Here is a 13,680-nt window from a genome sequence, read left to right on the forward strand (position 1 = left end):
TTCCCTTCCTCTCTCTTCGCCTGCCTCTCTGCCTACTTGTGATCTCTGTCTGTCAAATAAATAAATAAAATTAAAAAAGAAAAAGTTACAAGTTAAATGCAAGTTAAATGTCCAGTTTCCTGGAGCCACTCAAATCAGGAGGATAACAAAAATATTCCCTTCAAGAGGAAAAGATTGGCTTTTGGCTTGTCTCTAACTGAGCTAGTATTGGTCCATGTAGACATCCGTGATCTGAAGACACACACCTACTTTGAGAGTGTGAGTGCCCGATAAATGAGCGAGATGATTACCATTATTTAGCAGGAGAAACCCTACAGGCACTGCTTCAAGCCTTAGCTAGACTTCTAGGAGTGAGGGGTTTCTGTATATCAAATGTCTTGGTTGGTTATTCCTTAAGGGCAAATCATTAAACAAGGACAGTAGTTTATTTGGCAGGAAAAAAAAAAAAAAAAGGTTTACAAATCTCAATGAAAGGATGAAGTTAGAACAGATAGCAGTCTCTATGAGAATACAAGAGATGAATACAGATTATTGGTTCTTTTTTCAGAGGGAGGAGGAGAGAGTAGAACAGGTAGGGGGCACTTGAACTCTACTATATTTTATTGCTTGAAAATATAGGAAAAACATGGTGAAAAGTTAACATTTACAAATTCTAAAGAGTGAGTCCATGGGAGTTGATTAAAGTAACATCTGCTTTTCTGTAGTTTTGAAATTTTCTTTGAAAAGGAAGGACAGAAGGGAAAGAAAAACAGACAAGGATTCATTACTGCTTTTTAAAAAATAACTTTAGATGGCAATAGGTAAGAGAGAATTATTTTTATTTTATTTTATTTTAAAAATATTTTATTTATTTATTTGACAGAGATCACAAGTAGGCAGAGAGGCAGGCAGAGAGAGAGGCAGGAGCAGGCTCCCCACGGAGCAGAGAGCCCGATGCAATGCGGGGCTTGATACCAGGACCTGGGATCATGACCTGAGTGGAAGGCAGAGGCTTTAACCCACTGAGCCACCCAGGCGCCCCTGTATTTTAAATAATCAGAATGAGGGGTGCCTGGGTGGCTCAGTGGGTTAAAGCCTCTGCCTTTGGCTCAGGTCATGATCTCAGGGTCCTGGGATTGAGCCCCACATCGGGAATCTCTGCTCAGTGGGGGGCCTGCTTCCTTCTTTCTCTCTGCCTGCCTCTCTGCCTACTTGTGATCTCTGTCAAATAAATGAATAAAATCTTAAAAAAAAATCAGAATGAGATTGTTATAACAATAATGTAGAACCAATGGGATGCTTTTGTAAATGGACAAAAATCAGGAAAAATAGTTGAAAAAATAACAAAATAGGCACATTTCTTTAAAACCTTGGAAACAGGGGTGCCAGGGTGGCTTAGTCAGTTAAGCATCTGCCTTCGGTTTGAGTCATGGTCCTGGCGTGGTGGGACGGAGCCCGGTGTTGGGCTTTTTACTCTTGCAGGAAGTTTCTTTTCCCTCTGCCCCTCCCCCTGCTTGTGAGTTCTCTCTCTCTCTCTTTCTCTCAAACAAATAAATAAATAAGAACTTGGAAACAGATTTTGAACCATTGTGCCTGTTAAACAGTTGGACAGATTATAGCTTTTTTGTCTTTTGTTGTGTTATGATTATGATTTTGTTATACCCTGTAGTTATGGCTGGCCCTTCCTTAGAGTTTTTTTCACTTAGGAGATTAAATTGTACCTGTGAACCCACTTCAAGGAAACTAGAGCCTAAAGCATTTGAGGTGAATATCTGTTTTATCATATTGGTCAGCAACTACCTAACAATTGTCTCCTTTCCACTTAAGGCAAAAGGAAATTCTGTGACTAGAATTGGCTTTTGAACATTTGAGAATAGCAACATCAAAGAGAAATGTTCAGTGTATAAAAACTGGGAAGGAAACGCCAACAACTTCTCAGTAGGAAGGTGATCATGTCATGTCTTATTAACTAATCCTTTGGTGGAAAGGATTTGCCTGGAGGACATTTATAAGCCCTCGTTTTGTGTTCTCGTCATAATGATCATTTTCCCATTCAGTTGTCCAGCTGCTGATATGGTTTTTGCATGAGGTGACAACCTGACTCTGATGAGGAATCTAATTTTTTTTTTTTTCTTTTTAGGTAATTGATCTTCATAATAGAGTAGGGAGCTAACAGCTTGGTTCAATAATTCTCTATCAGCAATTTTTAACATGTTCAATAAACGTGTTTTTATGTAAAATAAGATCCTGGACACATATTTAAAAAAACATTCTGAGGGCTCCTGGGCGGCTTAGTTGGGTAGGTAGCTAACTCTTGATTTCGGCTCAGGTCATGATCCCAGGGTCGTGAGATTAAGCCCGACACTCAGCATGAATAGCACGGAGTTGGTTTGGGATTCTCTCTCTGACCCTCCCCCAACATGTGCTCACAAGCATTCTGTCAATTTCTCTCTCGGTTTAATTAATTAACTAATTAATTAACATTATGGGGCGCCTGGGTGTACAGGGTGGTACAGTCGGTTGAATGTCCAACTTTTGGTTTCGGCTTGAGTCGTGATCTTGGGGTCATGGGATCAAGCCCTCCCTAGCGCTCTGAGCTCAGAAGGGCGTCTGCTGGAGATTCTTTTTCCCTCTCCCTCTATCCATCATCCTGCTCGTGCTCTCTCTCTCAAATAAAAAAGTAAATCTTTATGTATATAAAAGTAACTCACATTCATAAAGATTTTGGAAAATATAGAATTGCATGAAAGAAGAAACTGGAACTTACTTAGAATCTTACAACTCTCCCTTTATGAATATTTTGATATATATTCTTGTTGATTTTTCTCCCTACATATATATATTTATGAATAGCAGGAATTTTTCTGCACGCACAATGGGGATTATTAAAAATATGTTAAAAAACTGGTTTTAACATTGTGTATAGATTTGAGAAATGACCTGCTTTTTGGTTTCTAATGAACACTTTGGTCACCAAGTACTGAGCTGAAATTCACTAGTAGCCTGTCAGAATTCTTCAGGTGTGATAGGTATATTGAAAATAGTAGTGAATTTTTAACATGTGTATCAAACATTATCATAATTTCAATTTGTTCCATAAAACCCTGGAAAGCTGAAGTTACAAGAGAAGGTCAAGCCCATTATTACAAACTGTGATATTAATGGTGTAGCTAAATGTACCCTGAAGAAATGGGAAACTAAAATTTATTGAGCACCTATCTGTCAGGCGGAGTACTGAATATTTTGCAGAGATTGCCTCATACATACATGATATCTGTGGGCTGAAAAATGACGTCTCCAATCTCTGTACCTATAGGGTGGGACAGAAATAACCTAGGTTCAAATTCCTGCAATTCAAGGATGGAAAAGACAAGGTGGATTTCGATCGGAAATATATTTTTTTAAGATTTTATTTATTTATTTGACAGACAGAGATCACAAGTAGGTAGAGAGGCAGGCAGAGAGAGAGAGGAGGAAACAGGCTCCTTGAGGAGCAGAGAGCCCGATGCGGGACTCGATCCCAGGACCCTGAGATCATGACCTGAGCCGAAGGCAGAGGCTTAACCCACTGAGCCACCCAGGAGCCCCGATCGGAAATATTTTAATTCACTGCTGAATCAAGGAAAAGTGCATAACTCCTGCATTCTCTCCTTAGTTTGAGCGTGGCAGCACAGCCTTAGTATTAAAATTGTATCTTCTGTTGGGTAGATTTCTGCTTCATAAGAATTCAGTGCAATTTCTTTTGCATAAAGGATATTCCGTGTGCTGCCATATCAGGATTGCTAGAGCATGGACTGCTTACTATAGAGGAGTCTCTGCCTTCCGCTGATCTATAGGTAATAGATGTCTCCGGAATACATTTCCCTAAAGCTATAATCGGATATGCCATGCGCTCACATAACAAGTCACGTCAATGGGAAGTGGCAAGTCATTTACTGCATAGTTACAGGAAATGCAAATCTGATCTGGCGTGTGACAAGTTGAAAGCTCTATTTTGCTGCCCGCGTTATGGAAACGGCTTGCCCTTTGCACATTGCTTTAGATAAACCCTTCCCTGGGAATCGTGACTTAAGGTGACCAGAGGCACGATGCTGCCTTTATGTTCGTGATTATCGTAAGTAATGCATCCTCTACCTTACTAGGGACAGATGTGGTAAAATTGGCCTGTGTTCATGAGACTAATGCCTTTGATAGGAGGACATTGGTAGGATATTATTTATTTATTTATTTTAAAAAATATTTTTATTTATTTATTTGACAGACAGATCACAAGTAGGCAGAGAGGCAGAGAGAGAGCAGGGGAAGCAGGCTCCCTGCCAAGCAGAAAGCCTGATGCGGGGCTCGATCCCAGGACTCCGGGATCATCACCTGAGCTGAAGGCAGAGGCTTTAACCCACTGAGCCACCCAGGTGCCCCTGGTAGGATATTTTTATGAATGTTTGTCTTAAAATTTACCTTTGCCCCAAAACAAGTGGGGCACTTAGAATTTTTTGATTTGTTAACACCTTACTTCTGGTCTTCTCATTATCATCTATCTGAATCCTTATAACTGAACCCTGTCTTGGGGTGGTTTTTAGGAGCACAGGCTCTGGACTAGCTAGTAGGGTTTGAATTCTAGCTTGAAGTGCTTGTGTGATACTTTGGGCAGGAAACTTAACTCATCAAGGCTTCGTGTTCTCCCCTGGTAAAGTGAGGATGGTAATCACACCACATTTACAGCGTTGTTGTGAAGGTTAAGGCAATACATGGGAAGTTCTTAGCACAATGTCTTACTCAAAGAAAGAAATTCTTCTAATCCTGTTAGGTGGGTGAGGCAAATATAAAGCAGAAAGACATCAAGAAGTTAAATAAGACCCTTAGCCTCAGGCCACGTAGATGCAGAATTGGAGTCAGATCAGCCAATCCCATTTCAGCCTTCTTCTAAAGGCTGCTTTGGTTTCTTAATTAAACACATGTGTATATGCAGCTGTTGACTTCTAGATGTGATGTTTCGTCAACAAATGTAATTATGGAGCTTATACATTGCAACAGACATAGTGGTGAGGCAATGAAGCTGCAACAACGGGACTTCCCTACACTCAAGCGCCCACACACACGAGCCCATGGGAGCACACATCCACATTCAGAATGTTCCCCTCTCAAAGGAAACCTCAGACCTTTTGCACATACCTTGCTTCTAGTTATGGTTCTGTCATAACCTGGTCATTTACTCAGAGCCTCAGCCCTCTTGCGGGTAAAAAAGAAATAATAGTATGTGACTTGTATTGTTAATTAAGATACTACTAACCAAAATTAATCAAGATAGTGTATGAAGAGTCCTTTGCATTGAGCCTGGCACAGAATAAATTCCTAATAAATGTCAGCTAATATCTTTGTTTTTTGTTGCCATTGCTGATGGCGCTGGTGCTGATGGCGTTTGTAGAGTCAGAGGGAGAAGACTCTCCTGACCCACCTATCTAAAAGCTGGGAATCTCATCTTCTTTATAACTCTTATGACTGTCTGACCTGATTGTTCTTATTTATCATCTCTTTGCTCCCATTAGAATTATGTTCTACAGAGGAGGGAGCCCAGGACAGTGCTGGACACAGAGCAAATGTCCCTCTAAAGGTCTGTATATAAATTAATGAATGGGGAAGAGGGTGAGAGCAACGGGAAAGAGGAGGGAAATCACCTGTGTGAGCAAAGAGGGAGGGAACAGCCCATATTACCAAGTTCTCATGTGAACTTCTGGGTCTGTTGGCAGCCAGCACTTGTTAAAACAAAAACAAACAAACAAAAAAAGGAGCAGTGTCCCAGAGGAAGTCAGCTTAAGAAATTATAAATAATCTGATAGAGCACGGGCAGTTCAGTAAGCATCTTTCTCCTCGTGGGGATGGGGAGCAAGCACAACTTGCATCAACATACTTGTCTTTGATCTGAGTTCACGTCAACTTCCATCCCCCAACCTTTCATGACGGTCACAATCCTGCTATGAAATCCATTTTCCAATATCCCAGTTACTCTCCCAAATCGGACTTGTGAGTTTCAGTTGATTAAATTCATTGCAGATGCCTTCAAAGATGGAGTGTGCACAGAGACGCCTGCCATATGCTTCTGAGCTTTGAGTTACTGTATGTGACACAATTATAGTAGTGATTGGCACACAGCGACAGATCCATAAATGTTCCCTGTTGTTGCTGTTGTTATTATTCTTATCATTACCCATTTATTAAAAAACGACTTATGGAGTTCCTCTTCTGTGCCTGCAGATGTTCCGGGCTCAAGATATTTAATGGTAAACTGAAAAGACCAGATCTCTGACCTCGAGAAGCTTACGATGCAGTGAGGGAGGATCACAAAAGAAAGTTCAGTGTTTCACGCCAGATAGTGACTGTGCTACCTAGGTGGGTGGCTGCAGAGGCCACTCTTGCTGAGGGCGGGGCCCCCATCTGCCTTGTTTTAACCCCGTCACTCCAGTCTCTCGGGAAGGGGAAGGGGCATACATAGTAGGCATTGGGTTCTCGTTGAATGGATACATTAAGGAGAGAGTTTCTGAAAGGGGACCTCATCTAATGTGGGCACTGCAGGATCTGGATGTAGGCTGTGCGTGCAGATGCGACGTGAGCTGTGCCATTTGCCCACTCAGTTTATTGGCAAAGCCTGGGTTGGTGTATTTGTGGGTGGCCTCAAGGAGCAGAATGAGGTTGTGAGAGCGGGCACGTGCAGAAGTAAAATCTGTGTGGAACGGAGGTAGCAGAAGGCAAAGTCTTTAGTTGTGTTTTTTTGCGGTCAATCTTAGTTGATGTGTGGAGGGTTCTGACTGAGGTAAACCTCAGTCAGCATGGAGGGGTTAGCTTCGGGTTTGTCGAATGACAGGGTAGTAGAAATATTTTACAAGGCCCAGTCTAGGGATGTGCACGTGTCTGTGACCTGTAAAGTAATTGTGAGGTTCATTATAGATGGGTAAAAAGCACAGTCTAGGGCGCTAGATATGAAGCAAGAATAGTTTAAGTGGAGATTTGTCTGTGAGTCAATTACAGGCTTTTGTGATTGTCAGCCAAGTAAGAGGGTCTCTCTCTCTCTCTCTCTCTCTCTCAACCAATTCAAGAGGTCTTTTCTGAGGGTGCAGGTTTGTGAGGCAGATTCTAGAACTGGGGACAGTTGTGAGACCGTTCTAAGATGAGAATGAGACCGATCTGGGATTATGAGTAAGCAAAGTCTAGGACTGTGAGTCTGGTAAACCTGAGTTTGTGTGTCTGTGTGTTGTTGTAAATCAGAATTTGGCTTTCAGATGAACACACCTGAGCCAACCGGGTTTGTGTGCAAGAGCCGGGCAGAAGGATTTGTCTTTGGGAAGCAAACTCGGAAGTCATTGTGGGTAAAACAGGGTGTGTGTGCACGTGTGAGTGAGGCAAGTTCTTGAGTGTGAATCTGGGGGTTGTTGGGCGAGCGGGAAACGTGCATGCGTGCGTGTGTGTGTGTGTGTGTGTGCGTGTGCGCGCGCGCGGCAAGTTGGGATTTCTACTTTCGAAGGGCAGCCGGGCCGCGCGACCCTGTGAGGCCGCGTTGGGGTCGGGTGCGCGCCGAGGGGCGGCGGGCGGGCGACAGGTCCAGTGGCGGAGCGCGCCGCTGCCCCGGCCCCTGCGCCGCGCGCTCGCTGGCTGGCTGGGGACTGGCAGGAACCGGAGCTGCACTGCCGCCTCTGGCGCGAACGCTCAGGCGCCTCCTCCCGCCCCAGTCACTGTGGCTCGGCGCACGCTGCCGGCGGCTGCCCTTTCCGCCTCTGGGGGAGCGAAGCCGCGGGCCGCTGTGCGCTGGAACCATGGCCTCGGGCCGGAGGGGCTGGGACAGCTCCCACGAGGACGATCTGCCCGTGTACCTGGCCAGGCCGGGCACCACGGACCAGGTCCCGCGGCAGAAGTACGGCGGCATGTTCTGCAACGTGGAGGGCGCCTTCGAGAGCAAAACGCTGGATTTCGATGCCCTGAGCGTGGGGCAGCGGGGCGCGAAGACTCCCCGGAGCAACCAGGGCAGCGTCCGCGGCTCGGGGAGCCGGCCGGGGGTCGAGGGGGACAGCCCGCGCCGGGGCCAAGGCCGGGAGGAGGGCAGGGAGCCCGCGCCCGCCTCGCCCGCCTCGCCCGCGCCTGCCGGGGTGGAGATCCGGAGCGCCACCGGCAAGGAGGTTTTGCAGAACCTCGGCCCCAAGGACAAGGTAAGGGGGCCCGGGGCTCTTCTTCTCCAGCCCTCGTTCCCTTGGCGACCCGGGGCGCCCCGACCCGGGCACAACTTTCTCCGGCTTACTTCGCTTGAGGACGGGGGACAGGGAGGAGGAAAGGGGCATCCTCTGCTGAGCTACCGCGCGACCTCTCAGCCTGGACCCGGATTCGCGCGGGTCCCCCGTGGCAGCACCTTCGTGCGCGCGGGACCGGGGTGCGCGGGTCCCCGCCGCCTCCTTGCCTCACCCCCGGGGCCAGCGGGTCTGGGTGGGTGTGTCCGCGCCGCCAGCCGCGGAGGCTTAGTGATTTCTAGCCCTTCTCTCCGTCTGAGTAAACCACCAGCATGATTGTCTTGGCCCCACTCTGGCCCTCGATTAAATCTCAACCCGGGTCACCAGGGCAGAGTGCAAACTGGCGCTGGGAAAATGGGGTCATCTCCATAGTCCCCGGATGAACGTACAGGATGGGCGGTCTCCCCTCTCCCTCTTCAAACATCAGCTCTGTCCCTGAAACTTTTGGGTGTGGAGCCACTAGACTAAACACCCTAATCTGAGTGCCTTTCTTCTGTCCTAGATCGACATTTCCCATCTGTGTTTGTAGAGTGTACGTTTATGCACGTAGTTTGTTGCAAGACTGGGTACCACAGGGATCCAGCTGTCTCTGGAAGAATATCACTTATTTTTGAAAACAGGCCAGAGTATTAAGGGTGCGCTTTAAACACGCACAAGCTGCAAATTCTCTGCGGCTCCTGCATGTGCCAAAGCCAATTTCTTCTGTATGTGGATTTTTGAGAAACTCATGCCACACTGAACTGACTGGAGGTATGGCATTGAAATCCAGCTTGCTCTCATCTGTTTGTTTATGTCATAGAAAATCAGAACCATAGTTCAGAACATTCAGGGGCTGGGCAGAGCCCCAGTATTCAAAGTTCAAACTGATGCTGTTGAGTTGGGGAACAATAGTAGTCAGATAGTCACTCTTGTGTAGATAACGGCTGCAAAATCCATCCGCATAGATTATTGTGTAAATACTGATCCGAATAATAACCCGAAATGGAAATGTGTGCCCCAGAGCAATTACAGTTAATGCTTACCCAAGTTCTAGATGTTTTTCCATTCAAATGCAGTGAGCCAGTCAAAGGATAGCTTATCTCTGCACTGCTTGATTTTTGGAAGTTTGAAAAAACAAACAAAACTTTAATTATTGATACCACCAGGGAAAGAAAGCACTGAACTTCATACTTTGTAAGGGTGCCATTGGGAAACAATGTCCATGTCCCTCGCAATCACTCATTTAGTCTGTGATTTTCATACTGTCCTTAGAATATGGGATTCCCCCAGGCCCTGCTCATGTCATCCTTTTAGGAAAAACTTCTGATATTTTGGAAAAGCTGTGACTGATATCTAAACTTAAGAATGGTGTTACAGGAAGATTATTGCCTCTCTTTAGATCTGAGCTGATAGGATTGTAATGTTCCTGTCCTGACCCTATGGGGTGGGAGAAGTGATGGAAAAGGTTGGTAACAATTGCTGTGAGTCAGTGCTGTTCCTTTGCTGGAACACCCTGATGTAAGCCAGATAATATGCCTGGTTTGCAAGATTTAAGAATGGTAACTAGAGAAAGGGAAAATGTTCTTCCTGTAAACCCAGAAATTCTCTCGTTTTCCTTCCTTTTGCAAACCCTATACTTTTGGCTCCTAATTGAAAAATAATAATACAACTTAAGCATCAGCAGGATTTCTTGTGCTACGTGGTTATTTCTAAGTTCAGGCTTGCTGTCAGCGTCATGCAGGCCATGTTATTATCTCTAATTTGGTTGAATCACACTGCTGAAAGAGTCAGCAGACCTTATCTACTTCTGTACTTGATGGCTATTTCCTTGAGGATAGGGATTGTGTGTTTGGATTTATCACTGTGGCGAAAAGGCCTGGCACATTGGAGGTGCTCCATAAAGGTTTGTTACATTAAACCTCCTTAATTAAACCATATGTTTTGCTACATAGTTGCACAGTGATCATCTGGCCTCTACTTATTTTATTTTTAATATATTTTTAAAATTTTCTAATTTCTTAAAGTAAACTCTAGGCCCATCATGGGGCTTGGACTGATGACCCTGAGATTGAGGGTCTCATGCTCTGCTGGCTGATTCAGCCAGGTGTCCCTTCTGGCCTCTTTTTAAATACCACACTTTCAGGGAGTGCTCCACCTCATGAAGCAACTTTTGGAAAAGTCCACTTTAAAAATTTTAAATTAAGCCCAAATCTGCCTCCTTGTAGTTTCTTTTTTTTTTTTCTTTTTTTAAAACATTTAATTTATTTATTTGACAGAGATCACAAGTAGGCAGAGAGGCAGGCAGAGAGAGAGAGAGGGAAGCAGGCTCCCCGCTGAGCAGAGAGCCCGATGCTGGGCTGGATCCCAGGACCCTGGGATCATGATGTGAGCCAAAGGCAGAGGCTTAACTCACTGAGCCACCCAGGGGCCCCCTCCTTGTAGTTTCTATAAGCTATTCTTAGTTTTGACCTTTTAAAATACAAAAATAAAGTTCGTTTTTTGTTTTGTTTTGTTTTTTGTTTTTTTTTTTTGTTTTAAATTCTGAGATACTTTAATGACTTGAAGCTTGTGGGTTTGTTTAGCTGTCAGAAAAGTTTGGGTATTGCCCCAGTAACAAGCAATCCCCACATTTCAGTGGCTGAAGCAAACAACAGTTTATTTCTTGCTCCCGCTACTGATCAGCAACGGTCAGCAGGGCAGGTCTGCTCATCATTTCCCCCGCAGGGAGCTAGATGGATAGCCTGATGGAAGTTTCAGCTTGACGCACCCATGTTGGCAAGAACATAGGGTGAGCTGCTCACAGACTCTTGAACTCCCATGCTGAAGTCGCAAAGATGATTTAGGTTCACGTTTCCCTGGCCCGAGCAACTCATTAATCCGTGTCTAACCTCAAAAGAATGGGGAGGGTGCACTTTTACCGTGATCCTGTAAGACAGAGGTTAGAAATATTTGAAATATAGTTTTAATATCCCTCCTGGGTTTGGGGTGGGACTACTGGGATGGGACCTGGCTCCACCCACTCAAATTACGAGACGCTGAGTATATAACTCGGCCACTGTGCCCCAGCGTTCTCACCCGCAAGGGTAGATAACAGTGACAACTTTGCACATAGTAAGTACTCGATACAAATTAATCAATCTTACTCTTTGATTTTTTTTACTGCCCTGTATATGTTTCAGGGCAATTATCACATTCTCTTTAAAATTGTCTTTTTTAGCCTTAATATTTCTAGCTTCTTCAGCCTTCCTGTAATGTAAGCCTTTCACCCCTCCAATTTACTTTTAAGGTTATAATATATTTTATAAATATTCTTTCAAAAATGTGGTGCCTAGAACTGAACCTAGTGTTCCAGATGGCATATGGCCATGGCAAAATGTATTAGGTTAGTTCATTTCTTTGATTTATAGACAACATATGCTTCTGTAGTACGAGATTACACCTAATAATTCAGTATCCATGTGCTGCTATTGTCTCCGTAGTCCATTCTCTGTCATTCAAGTGTTCAGAAAGTTTTTCACATCAGCTGCTGTTATTTCAGGATGTCTCCATTCTGTACTGGTACAACTGAACTTAACCAGAAACCAAACAAACAAACCAAAAACCTTTAATTATGGGATTTTATTTTTATTCCTTTTATAATACTTATCACCATCTTAGCTCATCTTTCTGTCCTGATAATTTTGAACCTTAATTCCCTCTCCCCAGCTTTGGACCATCTGCAGATTTGATAATAAATACTCTTTTTGAGCACTTTCTGTGTACCTGATATCTACATATGTAGACATAGATATTATCAAACAATATGGTTTTACAGATAGGGAAATTGAAACTCCTAGATACTAAGTGTTTAGTATCTGATTTTAGTAACTTTGAGTTAGTAACTGAGTTTAGTAACTGATTTTTCTGAGTCCAGCATCCCTTTTTCTGAGTTCTGAGTCCTTCTTTCCAGACAGAGAGGCTGCTACTTTATTTTAATTCAGACCATTGTGTCTGCTACTGACATGTTACTCACATGCAGGGCAAGGACAGACTTTCCACCACACCTCTAGAACCTTCCTCCATCTTGCTGCCAACCCCTTATTCAGGATACTAGAACACTTGCTCAGCCTATGAAACCAGTTGCTGCAAGATCCTTTTTTTCCCAAGTTGAATGCAAAGTTTTTTTTTTTTTAATTTTTTATTTATTTATGACAGAGAGAGAGTGAGAGTGAAAGAGGGAACACAAGCACAGAGGAGCTGGAGAGGGAGATGCAGGCTCCCCACTGAGCAGGGAGCCCGATATGGGGCTCGATCCCAGGACCCTGGGATCGTGACTTGAACCAAAGGTAGATGCTTAATGACTGAGCCACCCAGGCACCCCGAATATAAAGTTAGTAAGACAGATTTTAAAAACATGTCTCAGTGAACTCACAATACCCTTTCTAGAGCATATCTACATATTAACTCCTACTTGAAGGAAATGAGTTTAGTTAATAAATGAATAAATTATGAAGAAGTTTTATAACAAAACTGTGTGGGAGAATAAAAGTAAAAAAAAAAAAGTCTCTTGAGTTACACTTTGAGTGACAAGTGCCAAGTTTGAAGTATGACTTGGGTGTTAAATTGTGATTCTGGACCCACCTGTAAACACCCTGTTAAATAATGCAGCTAGATTTTTCTTATGATAGACATTTATACTGCCAAAAAATCTTCCATGATTGGCTCATACAACTTTTTGTTTATAACTTTTGACAATAAGTACATAAAAAAGCAATTTTAAATAGAAAGGAAATATTTTTCACCATTTCTTAAGATGGTTTCCAGAGGTTTTCGTGCAGTGAAGAAATTACGAACGGGAGGAGAATTATGATATATGGTCTGCTAAGAGCAAATGATACTGCAAAGACTCTGTCATCCAGTGAAAACAAACTAATGACATTATGATTACAGGGGTCTATTGATAACACCCTTTCAGGAGCATGGGTCTCTTCGAGTTCCCTGCTTCCCACATGGGCCACTTTTGTGCAAGGTGTTTCCTTTGTGAAGTCAGTAGGGGTTCTGGCTGTAGGAGGAGAGCATTTGAAACAAGTGAGCTGTGGTGCTTACCTTTTTATCACTTGTCATGTGCTTTTCTGGTCCTGGGTGAGAAGTTTTCAAAATGATCCAGAGGAACTGGAGTTCTCCTTGTCCTGAATAAGGGAAGACAGCTGGAAATAGAATTCTAGGTTTATAAGGGCTTCTCTAAAACATTAGAATGCCTGGAGTGCATGTGAATTTTACAAAGCTGCTCTGACCAACGAAAATTTGCCCTTAGGCTGGGAAAAAAGGCTCTTGCTTACCTGGCCCCAGGTCACACTCGAATCTGGGACTATATTTATTTACCCAAACATGGAAGTATTTGAAACCTTGCAGAACTTTGGTTTAGTTTGACAGTAGGCATTTGAGGAACATTAAAAAAAATGTGCCTTTCAAGTAA

General features: G+C 43.8%; 1 protein-coding gene across 1 annotated transcript in view; it reads left to right on the forward strand.

Moving 5' to 3' along the window:
- Positions 1-7,715: 7,715 nt before the first annotated feature.
- DPYSL3 (dihydropyrimidinase like 3) overlaps positions 7,716-13,680 on the forward strand; it is a 109,924-nt gene continuing 103,959 nt past the window's right edge. The window contains exon 1 of the mRNA XM_032850701.1: positions 7,716-8,171. Coding sequence (XP_032706592.1) covers positions 7,782-8,171 — 390 coding nt within the window. The 5' untranslated portion in view covers positions 7,716-7,781. The remainder of the gene's footprint in view (positions 8,172-13,680) is intronic.

This window comes from Lontra canadensis, unplaced genomic scaffold, assembly GCF_010015895.1.
Source record: "Lontra canadensis isolate GAN:19392208 unplaced genomic scaffold, GSC_riverotter_1.0 scaffold4, whole genome shotgun sequence".
Classification (NCBI taxonomy): domain Eukaryota; kingdom Metazoa; phylum Chordata; class Mammalia; order Carnivora; family Mustelidae; genus Lontra; species Lontra canadensis.